Source organism: Cavia porcellus, unplaced genomic scaffold (genome assembly GCF_034190915.1).
Source record: "Cavia porcellus strain 051 isolate PalLab524CR breed Dunkin Hartley unplaced genomic scaffold, mCavPor4.1 scaffold_9, whole genome shotgun sequence".
Taxonomy (NCBI): Eukaryota; Metazoa; Chordata; class Mammalia; order Rodentia; family Caviidae; genus Cavia; species Cavia porcellus.
The window spans coordinates 79429419-79456371 of NW_026947492.1; the positions used below are offsets into that span (position 1 = coordinate 79429419).

The 26953-nt window shown below is 44.2% G+C and overlaps 1 protein-coding gene across 2 annotated transcripts; it reads right to left on the reverse strand.

The window, feature by feature from the left end:
- Positions 1–731: 731 nt before the first annotated feature.
- On the reverse strand, positions 732–2744 carry Fibin (fin bud initiation factor homolog). Of its 2 annotated transcripts, XM_063256765.1 has the most exons (2): positions 1889–2728; positions 732–1490 (listed from the first exon to the last, which is right to left on the reverse strand). In XM_063256765.1, the coding sequence occupies exons 1-2, from the start codon at positions 2232–2234 to the stop codon at positions 1123–1125; spliced, it is 714 nt and encodes a 237-aa protein (XP_063112835.1). In that variant the 5' UTR covers positions 2235–2728; the 3' UTR covers positions 732–1122. The 2 variants fall into 2 exon arrangements, with proteins under 2 accessions (XP_063112835.1, XP_003465047.1); XM_003464999.5 differs by having other exon boundaries at positions 1298–2744.
- Positions 2745–26953: the final 24209 nt, after the last annotated feature.

Below are 26953 nucleotides of genomic sequence, written 5' to 3' on the forward strand. Positions count from 1 at the left end.
GTTTCCAGGGCCTGATTCCCTGGTTTCATAGGAGGGCACTGGACGCATCCTAGAAATAGAAAACTAGTTTTCCACATATGAAGGAGAGAGAAATTCGTTGTGTTGAAGGGAAAAATATGAACATTTACTTATTTTCCTCTGTGTGTGTGTGTGTGTGTGTGTGTGTGTGTGTGTGTGTAAGGAGAGAATGCAAAGGTAAGACAGGGTTACCTAGGGCAGGATGGAAATAATGTGCATTTAAATTCACCTTTTCAAACCGTTAATGAAAACTAAGCTTTGAAATGAGTAAGCATCCCTGTAGCTCCTGAAGCTCAGAAATTTGGAAAAGCATCTTCAGCATGATGAAAGCAGGCAAGGCAGGAGCCTTACTATACACTTTTCACTTTTCCTGACGCTCTATGGGCAAAAAAAAAAAAAAAAAAAAAAAAAAAAAACCAAAAAACAAACAAACAAAAAAAAACAAAAAACAAAAAACCCGAGAGAAAATTAGTGTGTAAGCAGATTAGCAGAGATCAGATTTAAAGTTCAGGCGGGCTAGATTTTTTTTTTCCTGATGAGGACAGTAAGGGTGTGCAGGGAGTGGTGCGTGGCTAAAAATATACAGCTCTCTGTTTTCAATCTTTCTCAGGAACTCTAGGTAAAGGGACAAACCCCAAACTCCTCTCCGTGTTGCATAGGGGGCTGTGCTCTGACAGGAAATTTACCGAGGTAAATTAAAACATGAGCCAGTATTATCCGAAAACATATTTATTGTCTGAATAATAAAACTTAGATAAGGAGTCGTTTGAATTAGAAATCCTCCTCCCTGAAATACAAGATCACAAGAAGCAAAAGGACGGCCCCTGCCCTCTACTCCCCTAAGGACACATTAGTGAATGGATTCACAGGCCTGGGTGGGGAGCCTGATCCTGACACTGTGCTCCTGTGTAAGCCACCACGGCACAGGTGAGGAGGCCGAGACCCAGGACAGACGCCACCGTCCTCATTTGGGCAGTCACGGGCAGACCACCGCGAAGCTGCAGAGCTCAGACTTCAGAAATCCCCCCTTACACACATACCCCACTGGCATGGGGTTCCTCAGCTTGACTCCTGCAAGAAACAACAACAGCTCACAGGTAGCGCTTAATAAATAAGAGAAAGAGAATAAGCCGGGCACCGGCAGGGGCTGGTGGGGGCACGGAAACACCTGGATGTCCTTTGTAAAGCAGGGAGGGCTGCCTGTGTCTTGTGGCTCCCCCGGGGCTCCAGAACAGGGGATGGCCAGTCCACTGCCTTTCCCCAGGAGGCTGGAGCCCTGTGTCCGCAGTCAGGAAGCCCTCCCTTGGAAAGACAGGAGGTGCGTCTTGGAACTGGATGACAGGAGGTGTCACAGGACAGGGAACAGATGCTCACATCCAGGGTGATCCCATAAATAACGTACAAAAGCACAACCACCGGACCGCGCCATTTTCCCTTTCCAGTGCCCTCAGAGCCATCCTCAAAGTGCAAATCTGGATAATAAAAAAATAACAAGTATCAGGGAGTCCGACCTGTCTTCTTCCCCTCCCCCACCGCAGCCGGGCGGATCTGGTCCCCACCAGGGTGCAACGCCCGGCCTCCTATACTTTCAGGTAATCGTTCTTCAGCCGGCCCAGCCGCGTGCCATGGCTGCGGATAGTGAGGGCCAGCAGCTCGTACTTGTCCCTGAGCCCCGCGGAGATGGCCAGCGTCTCCTTGAGCAGGGAGCGGGTGTGCACGAGCATGCCCAGGAAGTCCTCGTGCAGCCGGCCCTCTTGCCGGCTGTCCTGCTCCTGGCCCTGCCGGAACTTGCTCTCCAGCTCGGTGAGGGACTTGTCCGAGTTGGAGTAGGCGTCCCCGATCTGGTGCGATTCGCGGCGCAGGTACTTGCCGTAGCTCTCCTCGCCGTCCAGGTCGTAGGAGATGCTCTTGCTGATGCCCTCGAGCACGCGGCCCGAGTCCTCCACCTGGCGGCCCAGCACCGTGAACTCCTCGCGCAGGCTCAGGCGCAGCGCGTCGGCCGCCGGGCTCCCCGCGCCTTGGGCGCAGCGCTGGCGCTCGCTCACGCGGAAGAGCAGCTGGCACTTCTCGGGGTCGTCGTTCTCCTCGTAGTCCCCGTCCGGCACGAAGTAGTGGTGCAGGGTCCCGTTGGACATCTCAGGGTACAGGGGGCCGTCGAAGTAGCCATGGCACAGGTGGCAGAGGAAGCCCGTCCAGAGGAGCGTGGCCCACAGCATTGTGGACGCGCGCGGGGTGACCAGGGCGCCGCCGGAGAAGGAAGGGGATCCCTGGGGGTCAGCGGCGCCCCGGGCCTGCGTCCTGCGCGGTCCTCGCCGGCCGGACGCTCCCTGGTCCCCGCGTCTCAGCGGGCGACATGGGTCTCAGGCCCGGGACCCTGGCACCGCGCTGCCTCTGCCTCCTCGCCAGCCTCGCCCGGCTCCCTGGAGGCGCAGCAGCAGGAGCTGCCAGAGGGAAAAGGAGGGGGTGGGGTGGGGTGGGCTCTTGCCTCAGAGGCTGTGCGACTTCTGCGGGGTGGGAATGCGCGCTCGGCCTTTGGCTAAAGATATCCCGGGCGGCGCTCAAGTTACAGCCGCTTTCGTCACTTGGAAGCCGGGCGCAAGTTTGGAGAGGAACCTCCGGCCAGGTCTGGCTGTTAAAGCTACAGAGTCACTTTTAAAGATGGGAAGGAGAGACCCTGCGAGAGAGAGGCGGCTGGCAGGGGAAGATGAGGCGACCAAGGGGAGCCCCGCACGCCAGGCAGCCTGGTTCTCTGTGAGGTCACCGCGGCTGCGAGGGACCGGCCCAGAGGAGCGCAAATCAACCTGCTTAAATAAACATCAGCCGCGGTTATGCGCTGTGTCTATTTTTATCGTGAAAAAAATCTACTTTTGAAGACAAAAACTAAAGCGTCAGAAATGGGAGTTATGTTTGGGAATGGTTGGATAATAATTATGAAAGCTGGTAGAAATAGAAAATTGGTTAATGCATAGTAGCTAGTAGGTATAAGACCAAACACTAAATAAAAGACTAAAACTAAATAAAAAAGGGAAAAAAGAAAAAAATTAGATTTTTTGAGAATTAAACTACTGTTTAATTTTTATTGAAATGCACCCATACTTGGCTTCTGTATTGAATCTTCAGCCTCATACTTTATAACTGGTGCTTCTTTTGAGACATTTAGAAGCTTTTGAGAAAAAAATGGACTGTCACGGATAGCTTCTTATTCCTCATGGGGAAAGGAAAGGGCAGAACATTCAACAAAGGGCTGACGGTCACACAATTAGACTGTGGTTCAGTCTTGTTTTAATTTGAAAAGAAAAACCTTACTTCTCAGCAGGCTGTTTTAGTTTCTGATTTACGAGGCGGATTGGCAACAGTCTTCAAGCTGCTCATTCTCTCTAGAGTTCCTTGAGCATCTCCTATGCACCAGGTCCTGATTCCATACTGGAAAGGCAGCAGGAAGCACAGAGCTTCTTCAAATCCTCGCTGCTCTAACGCTTTCCTTCTGAGAAGTGGCGCTGGAATTTAGTTCACATAGGCAGATGAGCGCCCCTACCTTGGACAGTGATGTGGCTGTAAGGGTCAGGTGCAGGGAGCAACCCTCTGTCCCTTGATTCAGAGCTCTCTCTGCTCCGAGACAGGACCGAGTGCCACCCGCAGTGGCCAGCTGGTGTTCTCCCTTCTTAGAATCAATGGGAACCAGCTTCCTTTATGGCCTGAGAGGGCAACACAGTTCGGGACTGTCATGTGTGATGTCCTCTGTTTAGCTGATACAAACCACCTAGACTCCCGGGCACACAATGAGAACGACCTAGACTCTGGGGGGAGACAATGAGGGATTCCTTGAGTGAGGAGCTGTTTTGTTGGGAGGCATATTCTCCGCACAGCTTAAATCTTACCCAGCTTAAATCTGGCCTCCTGACAACACGGAAGGATGTTTCTTAGTGTTTATGCCGACCAGAAGCCCGAGGAGGAAGCTGATTGTCACTGCAGCCCAGCAGAAAATGACAACCTTCCGGGGCTGAGAGACTGCTCGTGAGACTCTAAGCTTGTTGCTTCATTTATTTTTTTCCCCCTGGGACTTTCACAATTGACAACAGATAGCCTCAAATTGGCTGCTTGGCCAAGGTTAGGAGGAGGAATTTACTCTGATTTACTCCTCCTCTTGTACAATTCCTCCCTGATTTACACCCCGATTCAGTTACTCAGACCCAGTCAAGCACTTCTGACTTGCTGCCCATCCTGGGGTGCACCATTCGGTATCTGCAGACCTGAAGGTGTGCAGGGAGCCCTTCCGCCTAGTTAGAGAGCCCCATGTAGGAACAGAAGACCAGGGACTTCTGCAGTTCCTGAAGAATGTCTGTTAGTATCTGAAAATATTAATGCCATGTCATGTGTCAGACAGGAATCTTTCTTTTCAAGTGGGTGAGATTAAATTTCAGTCCCACTTAGATGAAAGAAAATCCACCTATTCATCTAACGGCTAGTGTTTCAGGCAAAGACTGGGCCAGGAGCTGGTTTTTCTTGCATGAATTCTTGGTTCTCTTTTCTCTTCATTCTTGGGCGGCAGCTTCCGATTCTAGTCTGGAAGTGGTACCTGTGACTTTGGGGCTGTCTCCTCCTCTGTCCCTGCCCGGCAGGCTGTTTTAGTTTCTGATTTACAAGGCAGATTCACAACAGTCATCCAGCAGGCTGGGTTTCCTGGTTACTCCAATGCGTGCTCCCCAAGGCAGCCTCAGTGCCCACAGCTGGCCCAATGTGGATCAGAAGTCCGCCCTCAAACCAGGATTCCTGTGGCCCGAAGTCTTTGGCTGAAGAAAATAAGGCCCGGTTCTGTGGCGGAGAGTAAGGCACTGCCTGAAGGGAAGGTTTAGGGTGCTGCGCAGGAGGGGAGCAGTAAGATTAAGGGTCCTGGGGAAGCGTCTGTGAGCAATCTTTCTGCCTCATGCCTTCTTGCACGCCTTTTCTTCGCTGACCATAGCTGGAAGGCGCTGGCGTCTGGGGCAGCAGACCAGTGCTGGTAAGTGGGTGGCAGCTGGCTGCAGGGGCCTGGGGACTCATCCTTAGCATCTGCTGATTCCACAGCGTAAAGGTGCTCACCTGGCCAACGTCCCTGGGTGCAAAGATGGGAAAGTCAATGCAGTGGTGAATCATTACACAAATTTCCCACCACACGGACCCATTACCTGCAGAGAATCCCATAAGAACAGAAAATAGCAAAAATCGAGTAATCAAAAGCATTGGGTACTGCGTAGATTCCCATGATTTAAAAGTCAGACTTGTTAAATGACGGCTAAGGTGACAGCTGACTAGCTCAGCTGTTGAAGCCCCAGCCATCGCTCTCAAGGGTCTGTACCAGCCAGCTTCAGCGCAGATGGCTTCTGAGCCCACACTGCAATCTGCTCTGTTCCAGTTCCAGGTTCCAGTTCATGCTGGACTTGTCTGCCCAGGTCAGTGCTAAGGTGGGCTTTGTCCTGGGGTAAATGGAGTCAGAGGAACTTTTCCAAACACACTCATGGTTGACCAAGGACTCTGAAGAGTAAAAGCAAATGTAGCCTGCTAAGGGAGGCTGCAGTTGAAACAGCACTGATACCTAGAGGGGAAGATGATTAATTTTTCCAGAAATTGGGTAAATTTAAGAATGAAGGAGACCCTCAGGAGCAGGGGCTGAGTTTCAGGCTGAAGCACATAGCACCATCACCCGGCTCGGCTCTTGGTGTGTATATAATCTTGCTACACAGCACCTGCAAAAGCAGCCAGGCTAAGTCATTTGCAAAGCATTTAAAAATCTTGTTCCTTTGAGCCCATGACAGATGTAGACACAGCAGCAGGGATCCAGGCTGTGTCCAGGCTGTGACTACAAGCTTATTGTAGTTTTCCCTTGCCAAAGACTTTGGTAGTCTTCTGATTGCTTCTGATAAAGGCAAAAAGAAAACTTTTATAGAAATGGGGATGCTGCCTGTTAAGAATAAGGAGAGTTTGGGGGTGCAGCTGAGAAAACCAGAAGGAGCTCCTCAGAGATGAAAGCCCTCTCCCAACATCCCCAACACTGTCAGGCTCAGTCCTTGGACCACGGCAAAGCAGGAGGAAGAGTGGAGGGTGGAACCTTGGGCCACAGTAGTGCCCTGAAGCAGGAGAGAAGAGGGAAGACTGGGGTGGGGAGAGGGGAGGAGGGCTGCAGTATTTACCCCGGGATTGTTCTTAGCCAGCCAGGAAAGAGACAGTCCTGCTCACTGAGCAATCACTGTTCTCAGAAGGCATGAGGGACGGAGAAAGAGATAGGGATAGTAGAAAGAGAAAAGTGGCCAAGGAAAGATGGGACCAAGAACGGAAGTAATGCTAGAGAGTGAATATGTTTTGACTATGTAGTCTATTTGCCATATTAACGCACTGAAGTGGTTATTATTTACCTGTAAGTTCATTGGTTAGGAACTGGGAAAAATGATCCATGAAAACAATCACAAATAATTTTTCTCAAATGTAAGTGATACAGCTCAGCTGTAAAACACCTCTCACCATCTTCCTGTACTACAGCACACTGTTCTGCATAGTATCAGGTATCACAAAAATGCTATCTCAATCATTCTTTCGGTCATTGGGACACAATACCCAACACTCACAGCTTAAAGGAGGAGAGGTCTATTGGGACCAATGCTTCTTTCCAGGAGGGGCACGGAGCAGAGAAGCCTGCTCACCTCATGGTGGACCAGAAGCTGATGGATTGAAGGAAGGAGCCCCGAGGGAGACTGAACACCGTCCCCCTGACAGCAAGCCTGCTAGCCAGTCACCCCACACCCCATCACTTTTCAGAAGCTCACCTTTGAGCATGTGGGGTTTTGATGTTGGGATATAAATCATCACACTTGCTAACACCAAAGGCAGCTTCACCACTGGTGGAGGCAGCTCTGGACCTCTCTGCCGTCAGTGGTAGGAGATCTGGTGGGTTGATGTGGTGGAGGAAGAGAGCTCTAAAGTCTCTCCCTGGTTTCCAGTGTGTGAGTTCACAGGGCCACAGGTCCCTTTGCACTTTGTCCGTGGCCAGGGATGTGGCCTTGTGGTTGCACAGAGGAAGGAGCAGCCTCCCATTTTCATACGCAGGGGAAAGCCGGATGCGAATGAGCTCTGGTCACCTCCACTGTTCTCTCCCATTGGAAAATGAGTGTCAGACCTGAAAGGAGTGTGCGTATCTTCTACAACATCATACTCGGTTTCTATCTTTTTCCAGTTTTTACTTTGTTTTTATAGTACCCATTTGCAATAATCACCTTGTTCTTATGTGCATTCAAGAGAGAAAATGCAAGCAAAGAAATGACCCATAAGCACTTCTTTCATTGTCACTATGAGATTGAGAGTTTGATCCTTTCCACGGGCGATGACTGCGCACTCAGTAATAGAGAAGAGGAAGTAGGCAGGGTCAGGACGTGGTGGTCAGGCTTTCAGCCTGAAGAAAGGGAAGGGGGAAGGAATTTGAAGGGAAGGTCAGAGTTTCCAAGTCACTGAGTACAGAAAAGGCATCCTGAGAGGCAGAAGGACTGTGCACTGGCTTGGATGGAAGGACTCCTGCTGTCCTGCTTTGAAATTCTGCACCAATATCACTGCTTTGTGTCGATTGACTTTATTCTGTTTTGTTTTGTTGGGTTTTATTATCTTTAAAATAAAATTTAAAAAAAGAAGAGGGAGAGACTAAGAGATAATGTTCCAGTCTCACTTCCCTTCTGCAAGGGGTTTGTCCAACAACCACGTAGGGAACCCAGGAGCTGCAAGGGCACAGCCTCCTGGGGAGCAGAGGAGATGCTGGGGGCTCCACACACAGCAGCTGGAAGCATACAACAAGCTCCTATGAGAGGGAGGATGAGGCAGGAGGACCACACGATTGAGGCCAGTCTAACAAAACAGCAACAACTCTGGGGCTGTCTCTCAGTGAGAAGGCCCTGGGTTCAAGCCCAGCAGCATGATAAAAAGTACCTATCAGATCTGTGATGATTTGAGGATGTGGAAGTTTACAGAATGAGAACAGGACAACTGTCATGGGATTTTAAGGTCCAGACTAATAAACAGTGGGGCTGAGTCCATCTCTGTGGTTTCTCTGAGCACCCTGGTGTCTTCATCTTTGAGAACCTTACAAGGGAGCCTGTGAGGTGGCCAGCAGAGCTGACCTTGCAGCAGAGCGAGTAACTGCTGCTGTCTCTTTTTTTTTTTTTTTGCCAGAAAAGAGGAGCATCTTTGGCAATTGTGTTTCTTGGTTCTGGGCCACCTTTTTTCAAGATCTTAGAGATTTAAAACTTGTCTTTCAGTGGACCATCTTTGATTCCATTTTTAATCCAAATCCAAATCCAGTTTTTAAATCCTAGAGAAATGCACTTGGAAGAGGATTACCGGCGCTATTTCAGAGATGAGTCACACAGACTTTTCCTTGTCTCTGGGAACAAAAGCTTCAGAAAGCTTACTCCCATATCCGAGTCCCAGGGCGGACCCAGCTACCTCTGTTCTTCATTTAACACCTTTAGTGTGTGTTACTAATAAACACCTCTGTTTTACTGTTCCTTATTTTACTCTAATCCTACTGATAACCTTACTGGCCCCAACGACAAAGAGAAGGAGGAAGAAAAGGACCCTGACAAGTGTTTTCCTTGTCAATTTAGGGTACCCTCTTGCTTACCACTGAGAGGCCTTTGAGTCTGACAAGTTCAGAGTAGGTATTCAGTTTTTCATCAAATATTTGTTGATGTAAATATTAAGCAGGTGGTTAAAAAGGGTCATAAAGCTACAGATCTAATACGGAGTACGTACTTTGGACCAGGGAATTCCAGAGGCCTGAAGGGATGGGCTTTGAGATACTCCTGTGGTCACTGCTCTTCAGCCTTGCTTACCTACAGCATAGCTAAGGACATGACTTAGAAAAAAGAAACACGACAAACCTCTTGAATGTTTTTAAAATCTTTTTCCAGAACAAACTCTTGCGTTGCTGGTGCTGCATTTGAAGCGGTCTGTTCTAGGTGCAGCTACTGCCGCTGCGGGAGGAATGAAGAGCGAAGCAGAGAGCTGTGAATGTAGGGTAGATTTGACTGTCTTTTTTGTGCGTACTGCCAGACATAAAATACGTGTAAAAACCAGTGTGTTTCCAACTGAAAGCACTGGAACAATTTTTGCAACAAAGTTTGAAAAGAAATGTTAAATCTAGTGCATACTGTGCTTACAGAAATCAGTAAGAAAAGCACCAGAACCCCGATAAATGGCCGAACAGGAGGTGCGGTGAGGCAGGCTCAGCAGAACACATCACACCACTGTAACCAACCGAGTGCAGTGTGCAACCGGGGAAGTATAAAAAGCCCATACTGGTGACGACAATGACGACGATATGCTGGGGATGTGTATGTGTTTTCCCTAATATCTCAGAATAAATAGAAAAGCAAGCATCTTCATGTGAATGCATTTGATCTTCCTGCAGATCAATATGGCTATTTGTAGCAGGAATATGAATTTTTTTTCTACTTCTGGACCTAATACTTTTATTTGAAGAGTATATGCCAGAGAAATAGACAGAAATGTGTAGAAGACTGTGGGAGCAGAGATAGTCTCTGCTGCCCTGTTTAAGCAGCACATTTCAGGTTGGGTGGGAGCTAAATAAACGTTACACCCATACATTGGGAGTATTTTGCATTTTTAAAAATTAAGCGTAAAGGTATTCTTTAGAAAAGTGAGAAACAATTTTGCAAAATGGTTAATAAACAACAAAAAGAACACAAAACTTGACAAAATGGTGTGTTTTTTCCCTTTGGGGGGACTGCAGGAGATATCTGGGTTCTTCTCTGATGTGGTCTGCGTTTCTCACAGTCTCCATAGTGAGGTGTAGCATAAACTTCACAAAGGAAAAGCAAACAGAGGAGGGGAACTGGTGCATAGAGGGGGAAAGAATCTGGGGGCACATACTGACAGCAGCCCTTCGGGGCCCCCGGGGTCCATTCCTGGGACCTGGTGCTTCCTGGGCGTGCTGCTGCTGGATCTCTCCCTGCATTGGCTTTTTTTTTTTCCCCATCTCTCTTTTTTTTATTTTTTATTCTTTTTGGTACCAGGAATCAAACTCACAACCTTGCACTTACCAGGCCGGTGCTTACCCCTCGGAGCTAAGCCCCTGGCCCTTTTCTTTAGTCTCTAAACTCAGTTGGCCCTGAAGCTCATAGGCAAACCCTTTGACTCTGGTAGATTCATTCCACTGTCAAAATAAAATCAATGTGTTTCATTGCTGGGGACCCTGAGGTTCAGTTTCTAGATTTCCACGGGTTGGAACGCTTGTCCCTAGTGTTAGGAATTGGACAGGTGGGCGAGGGGGGATATGATTGTCCTGCGTGGTGTTAGTTTGTAATTTATGGGCCTTGTTGGAGAACTAATGAGAAATCCCTAAGCCCAAGAGTCACGATCAGTCTAAATAATCCAAGAAAACTGGGTCTTACGTTTATTTTTTCTCTGTCTCATTTCCAGGTCGTTTGTATATTTGTTTAAACAACTGCTGCTTCCCCAGATTTTGCCTCAGGTCATCAACTATATAGAAAGATTTCTAAGGAGGATTGGTAGCCTGATTTTATTCTGCAATGTACGTGAAGAGAATGTTAAAATTTACATCACAGATACTTGTCCCATGTTTTGCTTTATTTCTTTTTATCTAAATGAGGTTTTTTCTCAGAGCTGGTTAAGCCAAGATTGAAGATAAGTACTGCCCACATGATAATTTTGCTCTAAAGAAAATGGGTGGAGGGCTAGGATTCAGCTCAAGTGGCATAAGCGCCTGCCCAGCAAGTGTGAGATTGTGAGTTCAATCCCTGGTACCAAAAATAAAATAAAAAAAATTAAAAAAAATAAAAAGGGTGGAAAGGTATAATTCCTATAAAAAGGGCAGGTTTTAATAACTCTAACAACACATTTTTTCTTGACTATAATATTGGTCCTGGAAAAATATTCTTTTGGGTATTTTTCTAAAACTGTGAAAATAAAGTTGGGATTTTATGAAGTTCAAAAATAGAGCATATTTACAGGGAGATCTGTCAAGTAATCAGGTGATGATGATGTTTATAGAGACTTAAGAATTTGAAAGGTAGAGCACACTCCTTTCCTCTAAGCACACCAATGTCTGGTACAGGTTGACAGCAATTTATTATGATTTATGAATAGTGGAAAGCTTTGGGCTTAGAAAAACACTGTTGTGGCAGCCCAAGAATGGAAAGGGTTTAAAAGACGCTTTAACCTCAGGAGAACACAAAATTAAAGCGCTTTCATCTTTCCATGGAGACTGCAGTTTAAGGACTCCAGTGGTCACTTTTCTGAGGCTGTGAGGCTGAGGTCTCCAGCAGCTGGGGTAGGACGGGCTTGAGGCTGTCAGGGAAGTTCCTTTCCTCCTCTCCTCCTCCTAAGTGGTCTGTTGGTAATGGCTTCTTCTCCAGAAGAGACGCCAAGTGGAAAGGAACAAAACGATCCCGAGAAAGGAAAACATTCCCGTCAAGAATAATATAAACAAGGTTAGAAACCACTGAAGGTGAATCTTCATTAAAACATGTGCTTTCCCTGCAGAAGGCTGTCTGGGGTGTTTTACAGCTCCCCAACTAGGGGAAAAGCATTTCTGGGGTGTTCACCTCTGAGCTCCCCTGGGCTGGGGCGGCCGCATTCCACAGCTGCCTGGACAAGGCAGGGTTTAGCTTTGGGGAGCTGAATTTCCTGGGCTTTTAGGGTCAGGGATGCTGAGCTTGATGGCAGATGACAGGAGGAGCAAAGAGAGGGCACCCAGATAAGATACCGCAGGAAGCCAGGTCTGGGCTGTGTGCCTGTGTCAGGAGTCAGATGCTTGGTGGGATGAGGGTGAACCTAGTTTAATGCGTTGGAATCTTGGGCTGGATCCTAAACAAAGAGGCTCATGGGTATTTTCATATGAAGGCTCATGCCGCTTTTACTAGTGAAAGCCAAACGTAAAAGAATGCAGGCGTCTGTTAGCAGGCGAACTGACACACCTTGGTTCTTTCCTCTTGTGGAACTGACCTTAGCGACAGCCAGAGCCTGGGCTCTCAGGAGTAGCAGCACCAGTGCAGAAAAACCTCACAACTTGGCTGTGCTAAAGAAGCTGGATAAACAAAAGAGTAGCTATTGTATGATTTCCCTTAGTTTTCATGCTGGAAAATGCAAACTGATCTGTGAGGAGCTTAGAGCAAAACTTTCTGTATTTATTATCTTGCTTGGCACTGGACACGCTTATGTGTGTACACATACTATCTGCAGATGCCCACATTAAATGATTACATGTCACACTTTAAATATATACCTTTTATTTTACATTGATAAAACCTCACTGAAGCAGTTCAAAATATTCTCCTGCCGAGAACCCTCCCGTAGATACTTGCTAAGGGACCTTTCTTGTTAGAGTGTACTTGGGGGCGTCAGGGTCTCCAGGCATGAGACCTAGCTTCCTGCCTTGTTTGGGAAGGCGAAGTTTCCTCTCCTGTGGGCTCAGAACGAATCCTGAAAGAGCAGTCAGGATGCGAGATGCTCTGTCCAACTGTTTTACTGTATCTTATTTATTTTTGGTTAATTTTATGGTACATTATAGACATACACAGTCACATTCATCAGAAAGGGTAATATATCTTGATTCTTTTTTCCCCAACTCTTTCCCCTCCCTTCACCCCCTCTTTTCCTCTTTATTTACAAAAGCTTGGTTTCCATTTATTCCCTTCTATTTCCTTTTCCCCTCTCCAATCCCTTGTTCCCTTCTCTTTTGAATATTTTCTTCCTGTCTCCCAGTATCTATTATACATGTTGTTCCTCATTTACGCTGTTGGTTTCTCACACCAGAGAGACAATGTGATATTTAAACATGCATGCCCTATTGATTTTGCTCTGTACTTTTTAGAAATTGTTTCCTTTTTTCCCCGCCCCTTCCCTAGTTCTCCTTACTTTTAGACAACATTTTGTTCCCCAGTAACTTTTATACACTTTGGTCTTATTTACGCATTCAATATTTCACACAGAGAAATGATGCAATATTTACACATGTGTGTTTGATTTGTTTCATTTAAGAGTATAGTCTCAAGGGTCATCCATTTCTGAGAAATGTCTCAAGCTTATCCTTCTTTATGGCTGAGTAGTACTCCATTATATAAAACAGTATATCTTTTTCATCCATTCTTAGTTGATGGGCATTTGGGTTGTTTCCAAGATTTAGCTATCACAAATTCTGCTGCTACAAACAGGTTCACACATATCACTGTGGTATAACATTTTTAATTCTTCTGGAAAATACTCAGAAGGGGAATAGTTGGGTTGAATGAGACAACTAATCCTAATTCTTTGAGGAATCTATGCACAAATTTGCACAGTGGTTGCACCAGTCTACACCCCCACTAACAGTGGAGAAGGGCTCCTTTCCACCACAACACTGCCAGCATTTGTTATTGGTCGATTTCCTGATGATAGCCATTCTTTGTGGAGTGAAGTAGAGTCTTAGTGTTGTTTTAATTTGTATTTCTCAGTGACCAGTGATGAACATTTTTTCTTATATTCGTTTGTCACTTCTATTTCTTCTTCTGAGAAGTGGATATCATCTAAGATGCCCTGTCTAAGATAAGCTGTTGCTGTGCAAAAGCTTTTTCATGAGATGAGATCCTATTTTTTGATTCTTTTTAATATTTTCTGTGAGATTCAGGTTTTGTTCATGAATTCTCTACCTACACCTATGTCTTCAAGATTTCTATGTATTCTCTCTTCCAGCAGATCCAGTGTTTCTGTTTTAATATTTGGGACTTTGATCCACTTTGACTTTAGCACAAGGTGAGAGACATGGGTTTAGCTTTAGTCTTCAGCGTGTAGAGAGCCAGTTTTTTCAGCACTGTTTACTAAAGAGGCTGTCTTTAGTGAACATTCTTGAACCCTTTGTCAAAGATAAGGTGGCTGAGTGTGCTTGTTTGGTGCTGTTTCTGCATCTTCTGATCTGTTCCACTGATCCTCAAATTTTTTTTTCCAGTACAATGTTGTTTTTATCACAATAGTTTTATAGTATTGTTTCAAGTCAGGGATTATATTGCCCCCTTTATTGCCTTTATTGCCTAGAATTGCTTTTGCTATTTTAGATCTCTTCCAGTTTTAAATGAATTTTAGGACTTTTTTCTACTTCTGTGAGGTAAGGTAATAGTTTTTTGATTGGGCTGGCATTAAATCTGTATAACAATGTTGGGAGTATGGCCATTTTCACTATTTTGGCTCTCTCTACCCATGATCAAGTATATCTTGTCATTTTTATGATAACCTCTTCAATCTCATTTTCAGTGGATACTGTAATTTTCAATGGATAGATCTTTTATGTCCTGATTCCTGAGTATTTCATTTCCCCATGCTATTGGGAAGGATATTGTTTCCCTAAATTCTCTCTTAGTTCATTTGTGGTTAGTGTACAAATGTGCTACTGATTTTTGAGCGTTGACTTTGTATCTAGCTGAATTACCCAATTTGGTTATTAAATCTAGAAGCCTTTTGGTGGAATTTTTTTGGGTTCTCTGTGTAGAGTATCATGTCATCTGCCTATAATTATAATTTAATGTGTTCATTTTCTATTCTTATTCTTTTTATTTCTTTTCCTTATTGATTGCTCTGGCTAATGTTTACAGAACTATATTGAATAGGAGCGGTGATACTGGACATCCTTGTCTTGTTCCTGATTGTAGAGTGAAAGCTTTCAGGTTTTGGCCATTTAATATGATGTTGGCTCTTGGTTTGTCATAGATGGCTTTTATCAGATTGAGATAAACACCTTCTATTTCAAATTTTTAGGGCTTTTATCATGAATGTATATTAGAATTTGTTAAATGATTTTTCTGTTTCTATTGAGATGATCATATATTTTTTGTCTTTTGGCTCTGTTGATATGGTATATTACACATTTATTGATTTTATGTATTCGAGCCATCCCTGTATCCCTGAGACAGATTCCTAGAAACACAAGAATTGCCCAAAGTAAATCAAGAAGATATAAAAATTCTAAATAATCCCATATCAGTCAATGAAATAAAAAATGTAATTAAGAACTTACCAACAAAGAAAAGCCCAGGTACTGGTGGATTCACTGTCAAATTTCACAAAAAGTTTAGAGGAGATCTGTGCCACTACTAATGAAACTCTTTAATGAAATTTAAAGGGAAACAATATTCCCAAATTCACTTCTAGAAGCAAGTATTACCCTGATACCAAAACCAGAGAAAGTCCCTACTGAAAAAGAGAAGCACAAGCCAATCTTCCTCATGATCTACATGCAAAAATCCTCAACAAGATACTGGCAAACAGGATGCAGCAAGCATCAAGAAGGTTATTCACCTGCCTTACTTGAGCAATTTTCCTCCTGTGTCCTCCAGAAGACAGAAGTTCTATTCATTTTCTCAGTGTTGGGACACTCTGGCTTGCTAAGTAATTCCACAAACCTATTGTTTATGCAGGATCTGAGCTTGCTGGGAACTTCAAAGCCACCAATTAATTAATTTATTTTGGTTTGCATTTCTCTCGCTTTGTCCTTTCACAAATAGAGCTCAGGGGACAGAAAACATCACACAGACACAGGTTATCCTCCCACTAGAATTTCAAACATTTTCTCCTAGCATATTTCTTTTGTTTAACTTTCTTTATTGTGGTATTTGGTCACCTGCTTGGACCCTGGAAGGCACCACGTATGCAGCAGCCAGAGTGAACGAGTGGGCATAATGGGGAGAGGCAGGGACACCCTGCAAACCCCTCTGGGAGACAGGCTGTCCCTGCGTGCGACTCTCAGAGTCCTGCAAATGCCTTCCTTGTCTGCAGATGATGATCCACGTTGGGTGCAAACAGCCTTGAAAAAAACTTGACAAAAAACAAAGCCCACTGAACCACTTCTTGGACTAACATTAAATGCAGCAGTGAAGATTGTTTGAGGGAAAGATGTTAGCTCAAGTTTCTGTTACTCAAAGCTCCCCAGGAGGAAGTTTCTGAGGAATTATTGAATAGTGCTGGAGACAGAGATATGGGTAGGGACGGCATGTTTAACTTTGGTCTCAGTGCTCAGTTCTTGTTACTGTAAATTGGGCCCTGACAGTTAGAGCCCAACTCTGAAAGTGTGAGGAGCTCGTCTGCTCTGGATAAGTATTTCCGAGTTAAGCAGTGTTAGGGTTACAGAGATTTATCTGCACTATGATAGCTAAGGCTTACCACATCTCATCCATTCTGAGGGGTTACCAATTTTAAGATGTGTCACTATTTTGTGTGCCAAAACCATAGCTAAAAAGGTGCCATCAATAAAATTAGAATAGCATATTATCTTACGAAGAAGTTTTATTTTATTATTGAAAGCTACTATAGATTAATCTAAATATAGGTTTTTATCACTTCTCTCCTAGAAGATACATTAAAAGGAAAACATAAACAAGTTATTTTGTTACCCTTATCCTACTTCTACATCCCTTCTCTGCTTACCTTTCTTAACATTTATGTATGATGAGAATCTTCCTAGAATGTTCCACGGTTGGCTCTAGGATTTTATTCTAAACTGTGTGTACCTGTTCCACACATTTAAGGCTGGTGCTTTCTCTCTCTTTCTCTCCACTTATCTCTAGTTCTCTTCTTTTCCCTTTCTTTCTGATTTATTTTGTATCTTTTTTTCTTTTGTGGTCCTGGGGCTTTGAACTTGGAGCCTTTGCACTGAGCTACATCCCTAGCCCATTTTTAATGTTCATCATGAGACAAACTTTTGCTATATTGCTATGTTGCCTAAGCTGAACTAAAACTTGGCTTGTAGCCTGCCTCAGCCTCCGAGGGTGCTGGGATTACACATCTGTGTCCGGGGTTTCTTCTCTGTTGATTTATATTCCGATAATTTAAGTTCAAAAGTCAGAAGAACACTTCAAAAATTCCTGTTCAATACCTCTCGGTTTTCCTAGTCCTAACAGGAACTGATCATTTCTTTAAGCTTCCTTTGTGCTTCTTCCAGATACCAGTCTCTGCAATCTGTGTAATTCAATTACTTAGTGTGGGATAAATAATTTTCATAGATATTTAGGTAACAAAATGTAACAGTCTCATTTACTTAGCAGCATCTTTATTAGGTCCTATTAAGCACTAGATTGTCACTTTGTAAGAAAATACAGAATTTTGATAACTTTTTGCCACCAATGCTATCTGTAATCCTGATAGTAAATCCCAGCATATTAAATGTGCTGGTGTTATTTTTCTGTGACCTTTGTTATACACAGTAACTTTGGTTACAGCTTGGAATCGTACTATAACCTCCTCAAAGACATTTCCAGGGCCAGTTATCCTAGATTCCCAGAGAAACAATCAGGCACAAATGTCACTTGAAATGAAAATGGTTTCCACATCTTCCAGCCTGAAGGATGTCACCTGTCTTGCATGCTGCATGGTCAACAGTGATCTTAATTTGTCACTCACCGTAAAACACCCTAACCACAGAGGTGTTAAAGTGTTATTGAAATGTCTCAGAATGAAAGAAACACATGATTGAATAACTACTGTGGGATAAATGCTTTACCTAATTTTTCAGTTAATTATCACAGCAGTAATAGGAAATCAATGATCATTTTCTAACCTTACTTGGAAGGTGCAGAAACTGAGACTGCCAGAGCTGAATGACTTGCCTAATGTCATAGAGCTGTTAAGCTGGAGAATGGAGACTTTAACACCAGCCTCCCTGGAGTAAGCCCCCAAACTTACCGCATCAGGCTAAGGTCCCGGAGGGCTGAGAGCAGCCAGTCCGAGGCCTCGGGTGAGTGTGGTCCTCCCAAAGCCACCCTAGCATTATCTGTGTTCTAAACGTTCCACTTCCCCAAAGGAATCTATTATGTAGGTAATAATATACCAGTTGCTTTAATATGTGCGGGATATGGAATATTGTAGCATGCCCAAATTATGAGGAAAACACAGTTTTCTGAAGAAAATCTTGTAATGTGAAATTGCTCTTTTGGGAATATGTGTGAAACTCCAGGAAGATTTGGATGGATGTCTGGGCAGAGTGAAAGAGGCAGGGACCTTTACCTCCATCTGGCACCCTCTCCTCACCAGCCGGGTACTGGAGCAGTGCCCAACGTGGGTTTCAGCCCTGCTGGAAGGGGCTGCACCTCCTGTTTCTCCTCTTAGAGTCAGTGGTACCCAAGTGAGTCACTAGCTTCTGGGTGCCACCCTCTGCCTTGAGAATCACACGTGAAGAGGCTCCTTTCTTCTCTCCCAGCCATGTCATCGCCTGACAAGATTGCAGAGGGATGTAACTGCAAATAAATGACAGCTTCCAGCGCCATTCCGGCCCCCTGGACCGTGTGTCTGTGTTATCCTGGCTGTGCCTACCTAGGGGCCCATGCACTACCCAGGCACAGCTACGAAGCTCAGGGCGGCTTGCTCCTCTGTGACAGGCAGAACTGAACCCTGAGCCTCACATAGGATACAATTCTAATCTCCCACGGAGTCTCTGAATCACAGAACATTATGGTTAGGAGATTTCTTAGAGGGCATCTAGTCTAACTCTTGGTGGGGTACTGGATTATCCTGAATCATGAATGTCTTGGATGTCTGGTTGAGCTCTTCCAGTCATGGGGGAAAAAGCAGTTTATTCCATTACTTTAAAAGTGGTAATTTATGCTGAGCTGAGTTTTGTAACCTGGTTTCATGTGTCTGTTGCCATTTTCCTCTAAGGGTGTGAGACTATATCAGGTCTTCTTGTTGTGACAGAAAAATACTGGATGTCACAGCCGACTTCTCCTTTTAGCTTAAACAGCACTGCCTACTGCCCCATGACAGTGGGTGACTGAATCAAAAACACCTGAACTAGAAATTATTCCTCCTCAAAAATTTACATCAAGGAATGCCGGCTCTATGACTGATCCTGGAAACCTGAGAGTGGGTCCTGTAGTATTTAGAGTCTGAAGTATTTAGAAAAAAGAAACCTAAGAGAAATACTGGCTAATGCCTTCAACTCCATAAGCAAAAGGTATAGTTTATTGTATGGAGGAAATAGGTTTGTCAAACAGAATTAATTTTTATCATTTCATTAATTAAGCCTGTTAGTATAACTCTAATTAAAGAAGACTAGAAAAGCCTGATACCTAATGAAAGAGCTTTGATTGTGTCAGGTAAATAGAAACATTATCTTGGCTTAGAGAACACCAGATTGGAGACTGCATGATATCCTTGACCTTGTCCCTTTGGTGCAGTAAAGGGGGAAACAGAATTGTCAGTAATATCACCAACAGGTCTGGTCTCACATTGCTTAACTACAGAAGCCCACAGAGTCCTAACCACCAAGCTCTTGAGGGAGAATTCCCGAAGCTCTTAGATCTGGAAATCCCCATCTGAAAACCATCCTTCCACCTTTTGAGGTGACTTTGGAAGCGCGTGTAGAGATGGTGTCAGGTAAACCTGGCTCCTTGTGTAACTACAAGATGTCCGTTGTCAAGCTGCAGTGACACAGGATCTAAAATAATTAGGAGCACTGGGAGATATTTGCTTCTGTACTGGAATCTGGACTCTCCTGAAAGACACAGAAAGGTGATGACTTCTGTCTCAGCATGTTTCCAGCCAAGGCTGTAGCACTGACTGTCACATTACTTATTTGTCATTTACTCTGGGAGTCCGCATACAAGACACTTTAACTAGCCAGTCTGAACCAATGGAGATACCGTCGACACGCAGGGCTTCACGTGTCACAGACAGGAAAGGCTGCACCCGAGTCATGGCCTGGTGCATGCCTTGGTTCACCTCGTTCTGTGCTGTCTGTGGATCAGGCTTCCACAGTCAATTCAAGACCTGGATAAGTTACTGCCACACTTAATGTGTAGGTGAGCCTGTCCTCAAAAACTTCAATCTCTAGTCCTTGCTGGTGCTTTTATTTTAAAATGAGACTTTAGAAGATGAAGTAAAAACACCAATATTCTCATGTCTGGTTTCAATTCCTCCCATTCTTGTCCAAAGTACTGAACCAGAAGATTTAAGGCTAAATTAATCTTACCCTCCAGGATGTATATCCTAAGAGAAGGATGGCAGTTACGTGACAGGAGCTGTGTGGAGCCATGGCATAGGTCACCGATTTATCTTCCTCTCAACAAGGCCTCCAGGCAACTGCTGTTAATGAATTCATTCATTAATCTCTGTGTTCATTGCCCCAGCAAAGTGCTTACTGGACACTTGGTGTGCTGGACTGCTTAGGCATTGGGTATGGACTGGACATTCTAACAGGATTCTAACGGTGCAAACCGGAAACTCATTTTTTTGGTCTTTTTGACACAGGATCTTACTATGCAGTTCAGCCTGGCCTTAAACTTGCAATGATCATTCACCTCAGCCTCCTGAGTGCTGGGATTACAGATGTGCACCATCATGCCTGGTTTACAAAATGGAAATTCTAATAAGAATTTTTCATATGAAATTCAATGAGACAATTCTAATTTAGAAGGAAAAACTTGACCTACATGTAGCCTTTAAAAAGGAAATTACTGCCAGGGATATGGCTCGGTGGCAAAAGTGCCTGCCTGGCAAACCTGAGGTCTTGAGTTTGATCCCTGGTACAAACAAACAAACAAACAAACATCCCTTGAGTTAAAGTTTGGTTCAACAGTTTTCAAACGTTGAGATCACCTGACAACTGTTGCAAACATAATTTCCTAACCTTCTGCAGATGCCCTGAATCAGAGTTCCTATCTCCCCAGTGTCCCTGTGGAACCGGGATGCGTGGAGTTTCACTGGGCTGTGGGCTGTGGGCTGTGGGGTGTGTGTTTATTACAATCTGAATCACGGTCATTCATAAACTTGCTTTGGGTTTTGGCACTTCCTGAAATTACTGTGCCATTTGACTTTCTGACTCAAAATAATGTCTGGCCAAACAAAGAAACCGAACAGAGAGAAAGCTCAGTAGCAGGGCCGGGAATGGGCATTTAGGCTGCTGTCTGCCTGCGAGCTCATGTGGCCTGTTTGGCCCACGCAGTAACGATGCACGCTTGGTGTTATTACCTCATCCTGGAAATGGGCTGAACCTCGGGGAGATAGCAAATGCCTGATGAGGACCACGGCCAAAGGTGAGGGTGCTGAACTGGAATCTTGGCTCGTTTCTGTCCAAATAACACGCTTTTTCCCCAGTGCTCCAATGTGTCATTACATCTATTGTAGTGCCTTTCTTTTCTGTAGATAATAAATCAAAAAGTAGTTTTTCTTTCTTTCCGGCACACTGGGGACAGAGTTCTATGTGACTGAGGATACGTACCATACGGTATTTGTCCCCAGTCCCTCTGTTTTTTATTGGACCTGTAAATGGTACACGTTTTACAGTCAAGGATTATTGAGCCAACATGTGGTTTCAATTGAGTGCTTCCACTATGCCATGATGAAAAAGGCAGGGAATGAAAACACACCCGCCTTTGTACTCTCGCAAATGGCTTTTAGTGAAAATCTAAGAAGCAAACAGTCTAGCGTTAAGCATAGACATATTTATATTGGTTTATTTGTACCTTCCCTGTTGACTATGCCTAAAGGCCAGAGAGTTCACACACAGCTTTCATTCAGCTGTGTTTTACCATTTCCTGAAGTTCTTGGCACTGTTTACCTGTGTTACAGATCATAGCTGGCTGTGTGAGCTCCTGAGTGGTCTGGTCCTCATCCCATCTTGAGCCTACACTGGCACACACCATGCCCGTGTACCTGAAAGAGTGACTCATATCCCTGAGTAGGTCTCGCCTCTGAAATGCCACCCATTGGGAAACACTGAATTTCAATTAGATTGTTGGTGTGCACACCCAAACCAGTCTGGTGAAACCCTGCACTGAAGCTGGTTACAGAAACTGGCTCTTCAAGACGGTTTGACAGAGGAGAGGGTCTTTGTCACAGTGATTGTTGTCCTAATTTGTGTAGAAGTCACAGTGCTTTCTTATACATCGTTGCATTTCATTGTCCTGGTGGAGCTTTTGAGTGGGTGTCACCACCCGTGTGTCCCTGTGTGCCTATGGTACGCTCGGTTCCAGGAACCTGGCTTGCCGGCCCAGCTGGGGATCAATGCCATCTGTTGTGTATTATTAGCTGTCCTTTTGTTTTGAGACTGTGTTTGGCCTTTGTAATGCCCAAGTCTCCTGTTCTTCTTCCTTTCATAGCTGACACGCTTGATGGCATTTTCATCTTCATTTTCCTTTTCTCACTATCCCATGTTCCCTGGATGATTTTCCTTTGCTCCTTGTGTCTTCTCTGCAGCTGATCTTCATTCCCGTGTCTTTCGGTATCACCCACATCCTCCCGGATCTTGAATGTAAGCACCAGCGGTGTGTCACTTCCTTTCCAGTGTGGGTCAGGCGGTTCTAAATTCTTCACATTCCCTCTCTTTCCAACACAGTTGGAAAACAGTTTCCAAATGCAAGAGTTGCAATATTGCAGGAAGGGGCCTGCAATCCCTGCAGACTCGCTTTAGACTCAGCCAGGAGCAGGGGACAAAGTCCTGTGTGCCCAGTCCCGAGATCCCAGGGTGCTTTGCTGTGGCAGCTTGGGTGCTCTGACACAGGATTGGCAAATTTAATATGATGATTCAGATAGTAAATATTTTAAACATTGCAGAGGCAAAAACGAGTTCTTATGGTTTCAGAAAACAGTTTTCCCTGATGAAGTTAATGTAATAGTAATATGTGTAGTGATACACAAGTTATTATATAATACAGATCCACTAATAAGAAAAATGAAATATTTGGAGGGGGAAGTATAATGTTTCTCATTAGCAAAATCATTAGCAAAATTTAGCTCAGTGGCACATTGCCTTCCTGGCAAGTGCCAGGTCCTGAGTTCAATTCCCAGTACCAAAAAACAAACAAAAACCAATTGCAAATTGTCTTGTCATTATTTTATTTGTATGATACTACATATAGACTCACTTCATTTTTGGAAATATCTTTTCTCAAAAATACATCCACATAGTATATTAATCTATATTAGTGAAATAGTTTTTGCTTGCATGATCCTGCTCTACTTAATTTAATTAATTATCTTTGCAGTGCTGAATGCTAGGCAAGCTCACCACTGAGCAATAGATTCTTCTCTTGATGCCTGCTTTTTAGCTTATGATGATATTGAAGATTAATCGCCTTCAACTAAGGTTAGGTGAACCCTCTTTAATACTATAGTTAAATGGCTTTTGCAATATGAAAATCTTTTTGTACTTGCCTGAAAGTTGAGGAAAGCTTCCAGAAACCTGCTCTGAACTCAGAAGAGAAATCCATTACATAGTTGCATGAAAAATGAAGAGTACATTTGTTTTAATTTTTGACAGTGCAGGAAGTATGGAAGACAGCCTGCTATTTTTCTGACTCAATTGTTAGGTCTGTGGAAATATCTTTTCTGTTGTGACATTGCCTCAAATAAACACTGGTTTCGCGTTATAATTTTATGTTGAATTCATTAAAAGACATCAAGTTCGTAGCAAAAGTTAATCTTCAAAACTATTCACTGTTTGATATTAGCAAATAGGGATGGATGGTTCTTTTTGTTTAGAAAAACTCCAGTCTATTCTGTGTGACCCCAAAAATAGCACCCAGTTTTGCCAGTGACATTATTGAACTGCCAAGGGCAATGCCATGGGCAGTGTGGGTTGACTCACAAATCCAGTTTAAAAAAACAGAATCGTAGAGTGGGTCAGTGTTAAGTACGTGGGAGGAAGTAGAGTTCATCGCTAACTCTAAGAGCACAACATCACGTGATAATAGAAATATTTTCTGTGAAGTCTCTGCTGCTGAATGACAGGCTTAAGAATTATTTTTCACTACCTTTATGAGTTTTTTCTTGGCAGCCTGTCATATTGTCTTAGTCATTACTGGTGACGGATCTCCCCAGGTTTCATGTCAGGACGGCCTAGGGTTCACTTGGGATGCCTCTCTGCTCTGACCCTGAGCATTTCTGCAGCTCTCTCACCCGGCCAACCCAGGCTCTCCCTCGACGGAACCCAGCACAGATTCCTTGGATAAGCACAGCCTGAGCAGCCCTGGTAACATCTGTTGACTCCTCAGGGACCTTGGAAAAGCCCTTCACGTCATTTTTTTTTTTTTTTTTTGATGACTAATATAGCTCTTAATGTTCTCAATTCCTTGAGTAACAAATTTTTGTTTTATTTTGGTTGCTGCAACCAATAATTTAACAGCACCAATCGGTGGTTTTTCTTTTTTGGCTCATCAACAAAGGAACTACTTGGAAACTTTGTTATAACTTTTATAGATATTTGAGAAGGGACTTCGCTGTGATAAGATTGTTTTAAATATCCTAATTATCTGACTATTTCTTCCTGCAAGTTGCTGGGTATTGTGAGAAATGCCTCACCTAGCGATGCCATCAAATGGCATTCTTTTTTTCCTCTTTTTTGTGCTGGAGACTACCCAAGGGCTTGCTAGTGAGCTATATCCCTGTCCGTTTTTATGTTGAGACAGGATCTCTGAAGTTGTTAAGATGCCCAGGCTGGGCTGAAACTTCTCATCCTCCTGCTTCAGCCCCCCAGGTGCTGAGTTCCAGTGAGCACCCCTGCACTGGCTCTCCACACCCGCATAGCTGTATCCTGCAGTATGGTGTCACTGCATGATGAGCACCATTTTTTGCTGTCTAACCTGGTAGAGAGACCAAAGGAGGTGGCGGGGGGGGGAGGGGTGGATAAAGGAATGAAGACGTGTTGTGTACATGCACCAAGTCCCCGCAGGGAATGACACACCATGTAATCCACGCATGGACTCATAAAAAGGTATTACCCGCTGCCCCATGCCTGCGAAGCACTTCCCAAGCCCGTGGTCCTTGTGGACTTTGCCACTGTGGCAGCAGGTAAGCACACTGATAAAATATAAGAGTTTGCATGTCACAGCCTGGAGAGATGGGTGACAGCTCAGTATTACCAAGGGGCACTTACACTACAGTAGCTCAGGGTGACAAAGCGGGGTGCCAGCAGACCACTGCCATGGGGGGTTGGGTCACTACCACATCAGTGACCTCGCTCGATAGACTCATTTGTCAGTTCTAGCATTTTTAGCATTGATGATTTGAAAGGGATGGGGTCCTTTTATATTTGATCACATCAACTGAAAAAAGATATATTTTTCTGTCTTCAGTTTCGATCTGCAGTTTCTCACCCCCGGCCTTGTGTCCCATGCCTGCTTCGATGCCCTGTCTGGATTTGAGGAAAGTGGGGATTGGAGGCCAGGCCAGTCCGGCTCCCGTCCTAGGCGGAAAGCATTTTATCTCTCCCCGTCCATTTCATTAGCTGGGGGTAGGTGGGCAGGTAATGTCTAACAGGCGGAAACATTTCTCTTTGTTCTTTCTTGCTTAGCTGTATCATGAGCAATCTGAATCTAAGATTTCTGTATATGTCATCCAAACACGCACACTGAAATTTTTGGACAGGGTGAGTATTATTGGTTGACTTTAAAATGTTAAAGTCACTTTGCATTTGTGAAATACTCACTGAGGGCCTTTTTTGCTCTGTCGCCAAATTTTATTTTCTGGCATTTATTTCTAGATTTTTGCAACAGCTTTAAGGAAAAACATCAGCATGAAGGTTTTTTTCTTGTAATGTTCCTAATTTTACCCTCAAGCATGCCAGCTTCTTAAAAGTAGTTAGAAAGTATTTCCTTTTTTTCTATTTTTAGAGAGACTTTTTTTTTTCCTGGAAATGTTGGTAAACGTCACTACTTGAGCCTAAGATTCTCTTTATGGGTAGATATTTGCAATTTACTTTTTTAAAAAATAAAAGTATGTTTAGGTAATTTTGTTGAGAGAGAGTTTTGGTCATTAGTTATTTCAGGAAATTCGTTTATCTTCTCTGAGTCATATTTTAATATTAGACTTGGTTATAAACAGTACATCAGCCCATGTTCAGTGCTCTCATGGATGCTCTTGAGCTCCACAACGAACAGCCAGCGCCCGGCTTTGCCGTCTGGCTTCCCTGACAACAAGCCTGAACTGATGTTTGGGTATGCAAGCTCTGGATTAGAAAGGCCTCACCCTGAGCACTGCTGCACGGCTTTGGGGGTGTGACCTTCAGTCTCCTTGATAAGACACTGAGGATATTTAGCTGTGAGAGTGCGGGGGACACCTCGGAACCATCAGGTAGTAAATCAGCACTGCTGGTACTGCTCTCTGCTTGGTCAGATGTTATTCTTTTTCATCTAAAAGTTTCTAGTAAGAAGAATTTACCCTAAATCTGAGAGGCTTCTTTTTTTTTGTGCCAGATGCAACTCTCAATCTATATTTGCAAAGAAAATAAAATTTCATGTCAACAAAGTCACCCACAGATAATTTTGAGTATTTTTATTGTCCAAGTAAAACAATGCTCGAGGACCGTTTGAACTGCCCTGATTACTTTTACCCCTTGGAAATTGAAGAGTTTTCTCTCTCTAAGTGCTCATTATGCCTGAGTAGGAAGGTTCTCAATGATCGTGCTGGAGATTTCGCAGGCTTCTGGCCTCCTCCCTGGCTCCGGCCTCTGCATGATTTTGGGGGGCTGATGGGCTTTGGACTTCTCAAGGCTGACTTATGTGGGCATCCCATGGGCAGCTGTGTTAGGAGCAAGTCCCTTCTCAAGTGTGTTTGACATACTGCTCAAGCAAAGCCACCAAATACTTGAAGCAGTTTGCAAATGATAGTTTTTAAATTGCAAATTAGGCAGATTTCTATGAGAATGTGTGGCTCAAGGAGAAACCATACAGATGTTTGAACCAGAAGACTTTCACAGGGTTAGCTTTCCTGAGACTCTAATATACGCGCGGTTTTCTATTATTTATCTATACAACCAGTATTCGAAAGTCATCTCTACTCTGCTAAAACTTTATCCCAGAAGATGGGCTTTCTCCTAAGTCTGTTGCTTGCACAGACCACATCTAAATGTGTGGAAATACACACGTATTCCCTGTGTGCAAGTCTTGCACATAAAACAGTCACCAGCATGTAATTGGCAAAC

What these genes read in the sequence shown, in the direction of transcription:
- Fibin (XM_063256765.1), bottom strand. Translation starts at nt 2,234, where the DNA reads ATGCTGTGGGCCACGCTCCTCTGGACGGGCTTCCTCTGCCACCTGTGC. An exon ending in GGACGGCGAGGAGAGCTACG is followed by an intron (nt 1,491 to 1,888) that starts GCAAGTACCTGC and finishes TTTATTATCCAG; the next exon opens with ATTTGCACTTTGAGGATGGC.